The sequence below is a fragment of the Phoca vitulina genome, unplaced genomic scaffold (assembly GCF_004348235.1).
Source record: "Phoca vitulina isolate PV1807 unplaced genomic scaffold, GSC_HSeal_1.0 scaffold16, whole genome shotgun sequence".
In the NCBI taxonomy this organism is placed as follows: Eukaryota; Metazoa; Chordata; class Mammalia; order Carnivora; family Phocidae; genus Phoca; species Phoca vitulina.
In genome coordinates this window covers 23,347,194-23,361,649 of record NW_022589719.1, presented here as the reverse complement: position 1 = coordinate 23,361,649, position 14,456 = coordinate 23,347,194, and the positions used below count along the sequence as shown (strand labels likewise).

The window sequence follows — 14,456 nt, the reverse complement described above, 5'->3', positions numbered from 1 at the left end:
GTTCTGTGCATAGGAGGCGGATGGCTCAAGGCAATGACAACTCACTGGAAATCATGGCGATCCCTTCCTGAATCTCAGAGACAGTATGGGTTGCAGGATCCTGATGGCTGGGGGCTAAAGCACCCTTTTTCCTCCTCCCTAAAAATATGTGGTCTGGGCTGGGCCCATTTAGCCATCCTTGGTTGAAACCCACTCTGTGTCAAGCACTGTGTTGGGCCCTGGGGATATCGCGGCGAACAAGACAGATAAACCCCTGTCTCAAGGAGCTTGTATCCCAGTGGGGGAGGCAAAAACAAAACAAAATACCCCTGCCCCAAACAAACTCAATGTTTTGGAGGAGGACTAGGTGTCTGGGGAGATCTCCCTTCCTGAGTTGGAGCCCTGAGATTTTGGCTTCCCCACTGATCCTTTTCTAGGGGATTCTACTCTGAGACCAGAGTGCCTTGGCCCTTAGGTCCTCTTCCCTGTTGGTGAGAATTTAAAGACACACACACACACACACACACACACACACACACACACCCCTCCCCTTTTAGGGGCTGTTAAAGGCCCACACACAGACATAGGAACACCCAAATGCACATACTTCTCTAATCTCCCTAATCCCCCAAGGCTGGGGTGGTGGTGGTGGTGGTGGTGGTGGTTCTCTGTTTCCCTATTTAGCTCCGGAGAAGCTGGGCTATGGGCCTGGTTTAGCCCCCACACCTCCCTTCCCCTGGGCTGGTCCCTGGGTCCTAGTCATTCCCACACCTGGCCTCCCCAACTGCTGGGAGGTAAATGAATATACTGGGCAAACATCCTTGCAGCTTCCTGCTGCTCCCATCTGAGAAAACAGCACCCCCCTTCCTCCTCCTCCTCCTCCCCACACCCTCCCAGCTGGGGCGTCTCTGGGATCCAAAGCCATTTCTCTCTAGAGAAACTAGAGTCATCCCCTCTCCTTAGCCAGAAGAAGGCAAGAGGCACATAGACCCAATATCTCTATCTGGAGACACAACCTGTTCTCCCTCTGGTCCTTTATCCCAGTTTCCTGAGCACCAGACCCTCTCTCATACCTGCCCAGGGGCTGAAGGATCACAGGATACAGGGGACAAGGGCTCTCCTGTGGTCACATCAGGAACTGTGGGAGGGTGGGGGAGGGAGAGGGAGTAGAAGTCCCGCACATCTGGCAGGAAGCACAGCCCCTTCTGAGGGGTGTCTCCGAGAATCACACGGATAAGCTGGGAACAGCATGAAGGTATCTTCATAGAAGGTAAAAGGAAAGCATCCCTGACCCCTCCAAGCACACTTGACTTGAATTGCATACTCATTCTGTCTCTGCCCAAGCGAATGGGTGTTTCTTACAGAGCTGTGTCCAGGGTGAGCATCAGAATTTGGGGTTCTTGCTTTTTGCATGGAGCAACAGACCACACACATTTTCCACATGACGTTATGGTCTTTATCTGGATTTTTAAGCAGGATAGTGAATACCCTGTTCTCCATCTTCTAGACTGAGAAACACACAGACCCTATCCCTTCCCATCCTTACCTTGGAAACATTTCCCTACCCTCATGCAGAATGAAGAGGGAGCTGGGGGTAGGGTTGGTTATGTGGTCCCAGCTGTAAGGGATCTTAGACATCTAAGTGGAGGCACCAGAGAAGGAAAGTGACTTGCTCAAGGTCACACAGCAACTTGTTGCTGCATAGTTCTTACCACCACCCCATCTAGTTTCTGGAACAAGTTAACTATAGAAACTTACCTGCCAGGCATTTTCCTCCATTAATTTTTAATTAATTTTCTCACCACTATGGGGAAGGATCTATACCTCCATTTTTCAAATGAGGGAACCAAGGCCCAGAGGAAGAAAAGTCACCTGTCTGAACTGCCCAGCTGGCTGGTAGCAGAACAGCCAAGAACCAAATCTCCTGGGAGTTCTTGGTCTCTCCTCTTAGAAATCCTTTCCTCTCTACCTGCCTGGCCTGGCCCTGCCTAGTTCAAGGTCAGCCCCCAGCAGGGCTTTCCCTCCCCAGTCCCAGTGCTGGATACCACTGTCCAATCCTGCCTCCTTTCCTGTGCTGGACCAAGGCCCAGCTGAGCAGCTGGGGACACAAGGCTGAATGGAGGAGCAGGAAGAGGCTGTAGGCGGCAGAGTTCATTCAGAAGAAAGCCCCACTCAGCTGCTGAGGGCACCTCACTGTGGTGGTGGGGAGGGCTCTACCACCCACCTTGGCTGCAAGGCTACACGCTCCAACAAACACCTCTCCCTCTGACCAGTATCTGTTACCAACTCCAGGAGGGGTGTACGGACCCAATCCCTGCCACTTTATTCCTAGGATCTGTGCCAGACCATCCTTAGAAAGACTTGACCCAACCTCTCCCCACTTTATAGACGAAGAAGCAGAGGCCCAGGCTCACAGTGGGATGCCCAAGCAGAGGCAGGACTAGAACCCTGCTCTCCCCACTACCAGCCCAAGTCCTCTCGCCTCCTCCACTTGGCCTGTGTGCAGAAGTGTGCTCCCTTTGACTGGGACCAGGGGCCATCCTCAGAAAGCAGGGTGACCCAGATCTCCCTAATGGAGGGCTGGGAGACCTCACACGCCATGCCTCCCGGTCAGGTTCCTGTCCCTTGGCTTGTTTCCCCACCATCAGTCTAGAAGCCTGGGACAACTGAAGTGGAAGTCCAAGATGCCCAATCCTTGAAAGTCTCTGTGCATTTGGCTCTTATCTGGCCAAGTTTATCGTGGTCCCAGGAGCCAGAGGCCAGCCAGCAGAGACCCGTTAGGTGGTGTGTGTGTGTGTGTGTGTGTGTGTGTGTGTGTGTGTGTGTGTGTGGAGAGAGAGAGAGAGAGAGAGATGGGCAGTTTACTGCACGGGGTGTGTGTGTGGGGAATCCCACCAGATTCCCCAAACTGTCCACATTTCAACCCTGCAGGCCCTTCTGAACCCAAATATTTTCTTGCGTTTCGGAGCCCATGCCCCTCCCCCCAGCAGGGCTTTAGGGCTGAGCCTGAGAGAGGGAGGAAGGGAGGGAAGAAGAGAGAGAAGCCACGTTTCCTTAGGGAGGGAGGGGAAGAGAGAGAAAGAGAAGGACAAGCTCAGAGACAGTCACGAAGACACAGGGAGAGAGACAAGGTCAGGGAGACATGAGGGACAGAGGAACACACCTAGAGACACAGAGATGGGGCGATAGATCTCCCCCCTCCTGAACGATCACCCTGTGCTGCCCTGACCATCTGAGCGTGAGCGTCAGGTCCGTCTTTGGGGAGCTCACGGAGCGGCCGCGGCAGCACCCCTAAGTTTCCAGGACTGGCTCAGAACCCGGGTACTGCTCTGGCCCCCCAAGGGGCGTCGGGTCCCTGGCCTTCGGAACACTTCCCTGTGCGCCCCCCAGCGGAGAACCAGTCGCGGAGCCACGGAGGTCCTAAAGGGGGCGCAGGAAGGGGCGCCGCCACTTTGCGCCCAATCTGGTCTGGGAACCCCGGGGGTGGGTGGACGACGGCTAGAAGACGTGGGAAGGGGCAGGATTGGTGTCTCTCGGGCTCATATCGAGGGATCGGCTGGCCCCGACGCCTCGACGTCCCCTTCCCCTAGAAAGCCGAGGTCAATGTATCCGCGGACGGAGCCCCCAGGAGGGGTGCGCACTAGGGCAAGCTCAGAGGCTCCGGTCCGGGTTCGAGGTCTAGGGGGGTGTCGAGGGATCTAGTCTCCGAATCTCAGAGCTCTCAACACGTGTCTCTCGGGGACCCTGCACCGAGCCCCCCTCCCCCGCTTCTACCCGGTCCTTCGGGGGGGGGGGGTGAGGCAGGCGCGCCGCGAAGAGGGGTGCGGAGTGGTGGAAGGGGGACGTAGATCCTTCGTCTTACCGCATTGTTGAGGAAATCCGACTCGTTCAGGTCCCCCAAGTCCAGGAAGCTGGATCCGGGGAACAGCCTGTCGGCCGGGAAGGGCTCCAAGACCGCGTCCATCGCGGCCGGCTCCGGAGACCCCCCTCGCTTGGGATTCCCTCACTCCAGGGCGGCGGCGCGCCCGGCCCAGAGCTCCTGCCTGAGCGCCGGCTAGCGGGCGGGGGCAGGTCCGGGGCAAAGCCCCGGGGAGGGGCGGGCGGAGGCGGCGCGGCCCCGGGTAGGGGGCGCCGGGGGCGCGGGGGCCTTAGGGCAGCGGCGCGGAGCTGGCTGGGCTCAGGGGCCCCGGGCGCACCGCGAGCATTTAGCCGACTCCTCCTCCTCCGGCTCCTCCCGGGGCACAGCTGGCTTCCATGGGGAGCCTGGGAGTGGGGCTGAGGGCTTCAGGAGCCCCCCGGACAGGGTGGGAGCCGGGGGTGGGGGAGCTAAGCGCTCCCCCGAGACTGGGTGGCTGCCCGGGGCTCTGCTCTCTCTGCGTCTCCCTCTGCACGGCTTCTGTCACTTTCCTCTCTGTGAAACCGGGAACCCCTGGCTGGTTAGCCCAGCTGGCCGAGGCGCCACGCCCCCACGTCAATATTCACGATAAATTTCATATTAATGAGAAGAGGGAGTGGCCTGAGGAATGGGCCCTCCTCTTTTAAAGAGACATCTGCAAGCTAATCTTCCTTGCCAAAGTCTCTGTTCTCTGGAAGATCAACGTAGGGGCTTGAAGCAAAATTATCCTGGAGCCAATAACTGTGTTCCTGGAACCTCAGCATCTTGTTGAGGCTTTGCCAACCACTCTCCCATAAGTTCAGGTGGGAGCTGAGTTATTTCCATTCTTCCAGCCTTATGCTAGAGCCTGAACCAAATCCAAAGTGGGGCAATTCCATCTCATGGGCCCCTCAACAGATCTCTCAGTGGGGAGATTTTTCACATGTCTCCTTCTCCAGGGAGACTTCCTTGGTTTGCAGGCTGGAGCAGTGAGCATCCTAGACACTCGAGAGACACGGTGCTCTTACCTCCATTGTGGCCTGTCTAATGTGTTATTGTCATTGTTTGCTCACGTGTCTTTGACCCCACTGGACTCTGAGATCCTTCAGGGCAAGGAGTGTATCCAGCTTTCTTGTGTGTTGAAAGGGCCCAGTGAACAGCAGAAATGAGGCGAGGACCCCTCTTCTCATCAGTTGTCCAGTCCCTGTAATGGCTCAGAAGAGCAAGACATTGAAGAACAGTGGCCATGGAGCTTGCTAGGTGTGGCTGGCTGCACACCCAGGGTCACCGAACACTCCCAGTTCCCCAGGATCCCTTACCTAAGTGGCCTGCTCAGGAGTTCAGCTTAATCTCTTGAAAGGGCTGATAAACAATCACCAGGCACCTGAACAAATGGAGGGAGTGAGAAAGGCACTCCCTCAGAGGGCTGAGCACACCGGGTTCCTGCCCGGAAGTCATTAATAGGATTAAGTGTGTCCTTTAGGTCTGGGGCTTTTAATTAGCTCGGGAACCAAAAAGGCTTTAAGAAGCACAGATGTCATTGCAGTTAAGCCAGAATGTCACCGAAATTGCTCTCAGTGCCAAGGTGGGCACACATCGTGAGGCAGAGATAGAAGCTGTTTGCTTGCCTGGGGCAGGGAGGCAGGCACGTGCTTTCCCTCCATCTCGTGACCCGGTTGACAGAGTTCTGGAGAATAAGGTTCTGACCCCCAGGCTGTCACATGACTATTAGCTTCCAGGCCTCCTGGAGAGTTTGTTTCTGAGAAGCTGAGAATATAGCCTGTGCTCTAGGGTTCACCCAGCAGTGCAACTCTGAGCCCTTAGGGTGGGCCAAAAAGCAATCAGTTGACTCTCAAAACAGTGACAGGTAGAATTAGGGTGCTGAGACCATGGGCGTGTTCCCACATGCCTCACATCTGGCCAACTGCGGAACCTTCCAACACCGAGAATGTGGCTGATCCTTTTCCAGGAAGGTGTGGGGGGTGCAGTGTCCGGCTGGGCCAACACACCAGTCTGGGATGGGTGAGCTCGAGGTAGCAGGTGTCTGGGGTCCAGCTCCCCAAGCTGGAGTCCTTGTAGGCCCCCAGGAGGAACAAAAGTGTCCCTCTGCCTGAGGTTGGCTGGAAATTGTGCCTGTGTTCCTCCCAGCCGGCTCTGTAATTAGAGACAGAGGCACCATTTAAGTGATTGGGGAAGATTATATAGTTTTAGATAAATAGGATTAGAGTGTCCTCTCTTTCCTGATTCTTACCCAGGTGAACACCCCAGGAAACCATTGAAAATAATCCTGGGGAGACATTCTGGTTCCGGCACCTCCTGTGGAATCTGAGAGGCAGGATCTCCCAGGAAAAATCCTGGGGGTGGGGGGAGTGGGGAGGAGGAGAGAAGAGAGAATGGGCCGTGCAGAGCCTGGCACGTAGTAGGAGCATGATCATTTTTTTTCTGGGATGAAGGGGATGACGAAGTCCAGCAAAGATGAGAATGGCAGGGGATTTAGTCACACATTCTGCAAGTTTTATTGAGCATGATGAACAGTCCCTAGACCAGGCACTGGGGATACAGTGGTGATTAAGAATGTTTCCATAGTCAAGGAGGGAAGAATGGGTAGAAAAAATTTAAGAAGATGATTTCAGATAGTGGGAAGACCACGAAGGAAATAAAGTAGTATGATACAACTGAATGGGGGAATGAAGCCCTCTCTGAAGAGGGGATGTGTGAGCTGAGAACGGAAGCTTGAACTGAATGGCAAAAGGGAGCAAAATGGAGGGAAAAGCATTCCAGACAGAGGGAACAGTAAGTAGGAGAGAAAGAGTGGGAGGGGCAGGCATTGATGTGGGAGCTAGAGGATGAATGGGAAACTCTGGTGCCCTCTACCAACCTGATACTTAGGATCATACAGAGGCTCGAGGCTCTGATCTATTCAAGTACTGAAAAGAGTGGAGCTAGTTCAGATTAGAGGGCCCACCTGAAGCCTTCTGGAGCAGTGCATCCCTTCTGTATCTTCTCTTACCGATTTTCGATTTTCAGGGAGAGGAAGTTAGACAGCTCCCTGGGTCTGAAGTTTGGGTTCTCTCCTAACAGGGAGGGTCTGCTCCCTCCCCACCAGTCCCTGGACCTGGTTCCACAACCCAGCCCCTCTCAGGCCCCTTCTCTACATCTGAAGGGTCAGGGGAAGGAGACCAAAATTGGCTCTGCAAACACCCACAATCCAGGTCAAGAAAAGCACAGATTGTAGCCCCTTCTATTATGGGCTTAGCAAGATCTGGTTGTTGCTTTCCTGCTGCTGCTTCAGATGTGAAGTGAAAGGCATAAAGGCATCCCAACCCGGCAGTGACCCACAGGAGAGAAAGGACAGAGATAAGCTTCCTGCCTGTCCCGGACCCTAAAGGTCAGGTGGAGAGAGGGGCTCCTTGTCTGGCTGAGCTGTGAGTAGGGATGGTGTGTGTGTATCTGAGGGTGGGGGAGCTTGGATGGGGACTGCCACACTTTGATACCCCTGGAGAGTCACTGTCCTTCTCTGGGGTCTCAGTTTTCACATCTATACAATGGGAGACGTGTTAATGACGCATAGGGTCCCATCCTCTCCAAGGACCTTCTAAATGTGCCTACACCAGGACAGGTCTTGTTGGAGAGTGCAGGTGGGAAGGGGTGAAGGGCCTGCCTCCTCAGGAAGCCTGGCACTCCTATGTTCCAGGCTCCCGCCCGGAGCCTCCAAAAGGGTGCAAGGCTGGGTATTTACACTTGGCAGGCAGGCCCTGGGTGGTGGTGAGAAGGTCACCCAAAGTAAACCTGCCTTGTTTGCCTGGATTGTAAAGGGAAAAACACTTTGGCATACTCTAACAGGAACTTCTGAGAAATGAAAACATATTCATCCTGGAGATTAGGCTGACTTCCGGGGCACAGATGGGGCCCTTTGTTCTCTTGTGGCTCCCTAAAATGGGCTGCACAGCTCTTCTCCCTGTGTCCCCTGCTGGGGCTAGATGTGGAGTCCCTGGGGTAGCCCCCTGTCAGGTGGGTGGGGGTGGGCTTCAGACCCAGGCTCTCACTCTTCCCCATCCCCTTGGCCTGTGGTTCCTTCCCTGCTCCACCCTGAACCATAAAAATACCTGAAATCTATTGAGTACTTGCGTTGTGCCAGGCACTAAATACTTATATTATTGCGTTTAATTCTTGGAAGAAGCTTGTGAAATGAGTATCATATTCACTGATTCTGGGATGCACATTTTAGCATCGCTGAAATCAGAATGTGTCTTATAATCGATGGTATGTGGTAGTTAGGTAGTTTTTTCCTTGTTAATGTACATAATATAGTGGTGCATCATATAATTGATGATATCGATTCTTAGATTTGATGAAACATGATTTATTATCATCCCCAATCCTCAGATGAGAAAACCGAGGCTCAGAGAGTTCATGACTTACCACTCCTTTATTTTGCAGGAAATCAAGGCCTAGGGCATAGGAGGCTTGCCTTAGGTCACCAGCTTCAATGAGGCAGAGATAGGGCTGAAATCTGGGCCTCCAGGCTTCTTACCCAGGGCCCTTTCCACTCACCCCAGATGAACTGGGTTTGCTCACTAGGGAGAGGCAGGAGCTGAGGGGAGGGCCTTCCAGGGCCTTCCTCAGCAGCTAGTGAATCACCAGCCACCCTTCCTTGGAAAAGGACCTTGAAGATAGATTTTTTTCCCTCTCCAAATTCTCTGAAGACTGAAGTTCCTTAAGGACTAAGAAAACACTTGCCTCTCTTCCAGCGACTTTTCCTGGTAATTATCTTAGCTTCACTTTCCCTGAATTTCTGTTCTACTGTCCCATCTTTGGACTGGAGGCAGGCCCGCCCCTTGGCCCTCGGTCTGCCTGCCGCCTGGGGAACAGCTCCACCCGCTTCCTGCTTTGCTCAGTCCTGCTCTGAACTCACCCTTCTTTCCTCTACCTCGAATCACCTGTAACAACTCTGCTTCTAGACGCCTCTGTAACTCAGGCCACCGGCTCCAACCCCAGAGACATACGTACTCTCAGGTATCCAGCCTCCAGCCCCTTTGCTTTCTAAGTCAGAAGTCAGGGGAGAAAAATCAACCACGCCAGGCTTTCCTCTTGCCTCCGTGAGCCCTCATGTTGTCGGGGACACTCTCCTGCAAATCCTGCCCCACCTAGGCCTGGCAGAGCTGGAAATAGGGGCCTGAGAGGGAGGAAAGTTCAGAGGCTGGACCCTGCCCATTATCTGCCGCACTTGCCAAGTTCACCCCCAGCCTGCCCCTATGCCTCAGTTTTCCCAACCTCCAAGGCTGGCGAGGCCGAAGTGGCCCATCAGCAGGAAAGCACAGAGGCAGCATCGGGCATTTAAATCCAAAGCTTTGCTAAAATGCACCCAGGCAGTGTTCAGGCTAGCGGGGACTGGTAACACTCCAGGTTAAGCCAGGCCTTCAGATTCTTTTCTGTAAAATGAGGGTCTGGGACGGGATGATCGCTCAGATTCCATCCTACCAGCCCTGAGTTGCTATGACTCTGTCTCCCTCTGTCCAGAAAGCAAATGTGGGCTTTGTATGTGAGGTGCCCCTGTGTTCTCTGGGCATCGATTGGCCAGGAGCTGAGTGTGCAGTCCGCGGCCGTGTGACCATGCCTGCTCACGCCGCTCGGGCGGCTGATCCTGTGTCTGGAGGTGCGGACCGACCTGGTGGGGGGGGGGGGGCTTCTGCCATTCGTGCCCACGTTCGAGCCTCAGGGGAGAAAGCGCCAGCTCACACCTAGGGGTGGGCCCACCCCTCCGTGCACATCCATGCCAGCGCGTGCGGCCGCCAATCTGGTTTCCATCTTCTTCCAATAGGCAGCAGGGCTGGGGGAGACTGAGTGGAATATTAATTGTGCTTTTGTACATGGCTGAGCTCCATGAATGTGGTGGTAGGAGGGAGCAGCCTGAAGCTATGTGGGGAATGAGGGGCAAGCCACAAGAGTGGGGTTCCCTGGGGTTTATAGGCCTGTTCCAGGGGAGGCAGAGCCCTGAGACCCAAAAGGGTGGGTGGTGGGGGGAGGGAGAGAACTTCTGAGACCAAGGATCTGAGAACAGCAGGAAAGAATCTAGTGAGGTTTAGGGCAGTTCCCGCATTGGCCTTCCCCAGAGCCTGGTACATAGTAAGTATTTAATTAGCGTGTGCCGAAGGATTGAAGAGCTGACGGCTGTGTGCACGAAAGATCTCACAGATACTCCTTACCTGGGAGGAGACAGAGGACTGAGGAGGAAGGAAGGAAGGAAGGAAGGGAAGGGAGGGGAAGGAAGGAAGGAAGGGAAGGGAGGGGAAGGAAGGAAGGAAGGCAGGAAGGCAGGAAGGCAGGAAGGAAGGAAGGAAGGACATATTAAGCACCTACTATGTGCTGGCCACTCTAAGGGTTGCCGTCAGGCATTTTATTCTATTTCAAACACACAAAAGCTCTAGAAGATAGCTTCATCTTCACTGTGCACACACTCCTCCTCCCTGACTTGCCCCCTTTGGAAGGTCCAGGGGAGAGAGCTTCGTTGACTTCAGGACACAGAAAAGCTGGTTGCTTCTGAGCGGTGGGTCTATTTTGAATCTCATGGCCACTTTGGATTTTGTGTCTCATTGAATTTCCTTTATTTGGGCTGTCAGGAAGCTCAGAGGTGATTTTGCTGGGGCACACCTCTTGCAAGAGGATCTCACGGGTGGTGCATCTCACAAACTGACTGTGGCCCTGGCTTCATCTTAGGTCTTTATCCCCCTTTCTCTGTATCCTTTTTCCTCTATTAAAAGCTGTCTAATTCCATTGTCTGCAGGGTTTCCCAAATATCTTTAATGTACCCTGAAGTGAGATAAGGTATAAATACAAAAATATTTTTACTTTTTTAGATGAAGAAGGTGAGGCTCAGAGAGGTTATGTTATTTGTCCAGGGTCACAGAGCTATTAAGCAAGAGAGTGGGAATTTGATCTTGGGTCTGTTTGACTTAATCTTTCCACTGTACCAGACTCTAGGACTGGACAAGTTGCCCAGTAATTGGGGGCTTTCTGGGGCATTGGAAGGAGCCTGGGGGCTTTGCAGACTCAAACCTTTAACTCTCGGTGGCCCTCATCCAGGCTCCTCTGCTTGAAGAGCAGGTCCACATCAGGGCTCCCATCCCATGTCATGCAGAGAGAGAGAGGACTTTGGGGGCCATGGGCATCCCCCATCCTCACGGACCAACCCCAGCTCCCATGGCTGAGCAGAACAAACAGAAAACCAGCAGAGCTGGCCTTGGCAATCACCAGTGAGAGCAAATATATATTCCAGATGCTCTGAGGAACATTTCTGGAGCCTCCAGAATTGAAGGGCGGACTAATTCCCTGGAGAAAATGAATGGATGTGGACCCAGGGGAGCCATATTTTTTCTCAGCTCTATGGCAAGCAAGCACCAAGGATCCAAGGATCAGGGTGAGGGGCTCCAATGGTGTGTGTTCTGGGCCCTGATCCCTTGCTGTACCCCTTCAGGCCTGTCCATCTGGAGTCTGTCTCCCCTAGGGAGCCCCTGCATGAAGATTTAGGGATTCCCAGGGTCGGCCTTAACTTATCCATTAGTGAATTCAGTCCTTACATGAGCGGGCACCACACATGTGTTCCACAAACCTGGGGACCTCTGGGAAGGCACAAAGAATAAGTCTAATCAAGAGTGGAAGGGGATGTTGTTCTGAGAGCTGAAGTGGAGAATGACAGTCTCTGGCAACCCAGGGGACGCTGGCAGAGCCACACAGTGACATAGAGCCAATGAATAAAGACTCCGTCCCTCGGGCCTGTCCAGATGAGCCCTGGGACCTCTAATGTGGGATGCCTGCAGACACTCGCATGCATGGCCCAGGGGAGAAATCATCACAGAAATAATGATTCTCACACACTGCCATCTTTATGGTCCCATGGCCCTTCAATGCTCTGCCAATTTGCCATGAGGATCTCAATCTTCTGAATCCATACATTGCCCCTATAAATCAATAAGATAAAGACCAAAAATCCGATAAATATATTGGCAAAAAAATATGAACAGTGGGTCTGGTACATTTATACAATAACATTTATCACGTTTCTGGATCTATGCTAAGCATTTCCTATGCCTTTTCTTATTTAAGCCTCGTTTATCACACCCCTTGGAGGCAGATACCAGGATTATCCTGTTTTCCTGAGGCTCACACAGTGACTTGGTCCCATGTCATAGTCTGTGCTTACAGAAGTACCGCTTGGGATGACAACCACCCCAGACTGGGACCCAAGGCCTCAGGAAAATATGGCAGGGCCTGGGGAGGGAAAGTGAAGGAGGGGGTACCAGCTGAGGTGAGATCCTTTCTACCTAGCAACTTGGGAAAAAGCCTAGAACCCCCAATATTCAGGCAGATGGCTTTTGAGGGGTTTTTTTTTTTTGTCTTTTTGAATTTGTTGAATAGATAATATGTCATGTGACTCAAAACATAAAAAAAGGAATACAATGAGAGTTAATCCTCCCATCCCTATACCCTCCATCCTCACCACTATGTTCCCACTCTTTAACCAACATATAATCAATTCGATTACTTCCTTGGGCATCTTCTTTGGGGTGTGTATGTGTGTGTATGCATATGTATCTATATATTTTTTAGAGAGAGTGAGAGAGAGAGAGTGGTGGGGAGGGGCAGAGGGAGACAGAGAATCCTAGGCACGCTCCATGCTCAGTGTGGAGCCCGACGTGGGGCTCGATCTCACGACCCTGACATCATAACCTGAGCTGAAATCAAGAGTCGGACACTTAACCAACAGAGCCCCCAGGTGCCCCATCTCTTTCTCTTTTTTAACTGAAAAGAGGATTATTATATACATTGTTCTATATCTTTTTCCCCCTATTTTATCTGTTTTGGAGATCTGCCTATATTAGGACATAGAGAACTTCCTCATTCTTTTTTTTTTTTAATAGCTGCATAGCTACCCATTGTATGACTGTACCTTAATTTATTTACCTGAACCCAAATGATGGACATTTGGGTTGTTGCCAAGTTTGTACTATCACAAACAATGCAGTAATGATAGCCTTGTTCAAGCACTGTATATCTGTAGGGTAAATTCTCAGGCATGGGATTGCTGGGTCAAAGAGAATATGCATTTGTAATGTCAATAGATATTGTCAACTAGTTCATATCAATTTACACCCCAAGCAGCAATATACAACAGTGCTGATTTCTCTACAGTCTTTCAAATAGAGGATATTAGTAAACTTTTGAATGGTTTCCAGCTTGCATTTCTCTTCTTTTAGTGAGGCTGAGAGTCATTTTAGATGCCCTAGAACACTTTATGTTTCCTTTTCTGTAGACTCTGTTCATATTCTTTGACCTTTTAAAAATTAGTGGTCGGTCTTGTCTTATTGATTTTTAGAAGCTCTTTACATGTTAGGGAGATTGTGCTATGATTTATAGGGGCAGTGAGGCCACAATTGGCATCCCCTCTGGGAAAGGCTGTAGAGGTAGATTCTTCCCCACACCTCCACCCTCCCATCCAAACTCAGTCATTTATTCAATGAGCATTTATTGAGTACCTCTTGAGTGCTAGGCTCTGTGCTTAGGCATCAGAGACCAGAGGAAGAGACAAAGCCCTTAGGTTGCTCAAAGTCCAGTGGGGTCTCGGATCTGCGATCAGACAGGTTGTACGGCAGTGTGAGATGAACTGTAGTTCAGGGATTCAGAATGAGTGCTTCAGGGCAAGGAGAGAGGAAGCAAAAGCCTCTGCCTCCCAGTAGACTCTGACATTTGTCTCCATCTGGGGCTGGCTCAGAGCTGCCAAGGCTTTGCCTGCCTCCCTTCTCCTTGTGGGTTCGGCCCTCACACCCTGATTGCCGAAATGCTCTGCTCCAGGAAGATGGCTCTCTCAGTACATATTTACAGAATGCTTCCTGCATGCGACTTCCTTCCCTGCCCCTTGCTGGTCCTCACCATCTCATTCTATCCTGTCTTGCAGCACTTACCACCTGTTGCTGGTTTGCATTCCTCCACTGCCCAGAGGATTGTAATCTCCTCGATGGCAAGATGGTAGACTTTCCTCTGGGTCCCCTCTCCAAAGGCTTGTTGGATGATGGATTGTCAGATGGCGTGTTGGCTGTTAGGGAAGCTGGAAATCACGGCTCCCCTGCATTGGGGTGTGCATGGGGGGCAGGTGAGATGGGAACACTTGGGCACAGGGATGGGTGATATGCCAAGCTGAAACCCCAGCATCAGGGCCCAGCCAGAAAAGGGTTAAGCTTGCTGGAGTTTTGTATATGAAATGGCACCAGGAAAAAAAAATGTGCAGACTAGCAATTGAGCCCTGTCTCATCCTGGTTCAAATGACATTGTCTGAGCTTCCCCAGCCTCGCCTCCTGCACTAATTACAGACCTTCCTGGGGAGGAAGACTGGGGCCAGGAGGTCTTCATTACAGGCTCCTTTGCTGGAGGGAGCAAACCCCAATGACCGAACCCAATGACCAAAAAAACTCTCTTGAAGAGAGGCCCGGGGGTTCCTCTGATGCGCCTCCCTGCTGCTGCCTGGCTGGGAAAGGGTTAAGAAGTAGGCACGCAGGGACAGGCCAAAGTGTAATGCCAGGCCCGGCCCCGGCTACCCCCCCCCCCCCCC

The 14,456-nt window shown here is 52.4% G+C and overlaps 1 protein-coding gene across 1 annotated transcript in view; it reads right to left on the bottom strand.

Annotated features, from left to right (window-relative positions):
* The window catches only part of CREB3L1 (cAMP responsive element binding protein 3 like 1), a 35,011-nt gene extending 30,996 nt beyond the window's left edge, over nucleotides 1-4,015 (bottom strand). Inside the window, 1 exon segment of the mRNA XM_032414390.1 lies at nucleotides 3,842-4,015. Coding sequence (XP_032270281.1) covers nucleotides 3,842-3,943 — 102 coding nt within the window. The 5' untranslated portion in view covers nucleotides 3,944-4,015.
* Between the last annotated feature and the right edge of the window lie 10,441 nt (nucleotides 4,016-14,456).